The sequence below is a fragment of the Limulus polyphemus genome, unplaced genomic scaffold (assembly GCF_000517525.1).
Source record: "Limulus polyphemus unplaced genomic scaffold, Limulus_polyphemus-2.1.2 Scaffold9123, whole genome shotgun sequence".
Classification (NCBI taxonomy): Eukaryota; Metazoa; Arthropoda; class Merostomata; order Xiphosura; family Limulidae; genus Limulus; species Limulus polyphemus.
The window spans coordinates 25,615-27,173 of record NW_013674733.1 but is presented as its reverse complement, the minus strand read 5'-3'; the positions used below and the strand labels follow the sequence as shown (position 1 = coordinate 27,173).

Sequence of the window (1,559 nt, the reverse complement as noted above, 5' to 3'; positions counted from 1 at the left end):
GTCTCTTTTGCGTTAAGATAGTAAAGGAGTATTTACATTAGAATAATTAACTAATTGATTAATACACTTCCCTAATTACTGTATCTTTATTTCAAACAGCCACTGCTACCATGACTGCTTTATTTCATTTCATATTATAACATTAGGTACTGAAATAAAACAGTTTAAGTGTATATATTTTACCATGTACTACATAATTAAACCTAATTTATTACTCATCAACACAAAAATTACATAATACACACCCTTACTTAAGTCTTGTTCTTAATACTACATAAAAAGCTAACGACAATATTAATAATTCAAATACTATAAATATGTTTATTATATAATCTAGGATAGACGATAAAGTTATATATTTACGTTTGTCTAATTCAATTTTATTAGTTACTGTAAGATTTGGAAGATGATGCTAAAAACAGACGTGAACCTCAAATTTCAAATCTTTTGAAAAATATTGCTAAATTTCATTTCAGAAAGCATAGAAGTACAGATAAAGACATGATGTTTTTTAAATATTTTAGTAGAAACTAAGAAAACGGCGCAACTGTAACAACACAGGATATCTAGTGTGGTTTGGTCTTAGACTGGCGAACTTTGACGAAGTATTTCCTGGCAATGGCCTGAACCTTGACGATCTTTTTGATGTGGGTTTCGTAAATACGTGAGAGATACTCCTCAGAGTAGTACTTCAGGAACACCTGCATGACAAACAATCCCAAAATAACGAATATTTTACCCTTTCAAAGTTTTTATATTTTGTTTTTGTTACTAAATGGTGCCGTTTAAATTAGCAATAATAATTAGTACTTCACTATTATATTTTAATCACCATGTGATGTCAGAAAACAATTAAAAATCCTGAATAAAGTACTGAATTGTATTATTTCCATTTTTGGGATTTTTTATGAAGGTTACAATACTTGTGTATTTTCATAGCGCGTATTGTTTATACACTTATCATTTTAGTTTTATATTTCCTTATATGTATGTTCATAGAATAAAAAACGATTGATTTTATGATATAATTTAAAGTAAGTCCGACAAAATTACTTGTGGTTTTTAGTTTTATCATGCTCCAGAAAATCAAGTATTGTACAAAGTGTTTAGTATTATGATATTCCAGAATGTTTTTAGTATTATTCTCTGTAAAATCAAGAAGTGTACGGGGTTTTTTAGTTTTATCATATTTCAGAATGTCGAGCAGTGTACGGGGTCTTTAATATTATTATTCTCTAGAAAGTCAAGATATGTGGGAAAACTTTTAGTGTTATTGCCTTCCAAAAAGGCAAGCAGAGTACGGGGTTTTTAGTATTATTATTCTTTAAAAAGTAAAGAAATATACGGGTACTGTTAGTGTTATCATATTCCAGAAAATCAATGTTATCGTGTTTCAGAAAGTCAAGTAGCATGCGGTATGTTTAGATCAATATTCTCTATAAAGTTAATTAAGAAGTGTACATTTTGAAGTTTAAATTCAGAGTTCTTTCAATCCATTCTTCAGGTAATAGTGTAACAAATTTGTCATTATATATTTATTTTAATATCAACATTTGTTT

At 28.1% G+C, this 1,559-nt stretch overlaps 1 protein-coding gene across 1 annotated transcript in view; it reads right to left on the bottom strand.

Annotated features, from left to right (window-relative positions):
• Positions 1–67: 67 nt before the first annotated feature.
• The window catches only part of LOC106475763 (neither inactivation nor afterpotential protein C-like), a gene marked incomplete at its 5' end in the record, with an annotated part of 26,479 nt that continues 24,987 nt past the window's right edge, over positions 68–1,559 (bottom strand). Inside the window, 1 exon segment of the mRNA XM_013936440.1 lies at positions 68–701. Within this exon segment, the coding sequence (XP_013791894.1) occupies positions 567–701 (135 nt within the window).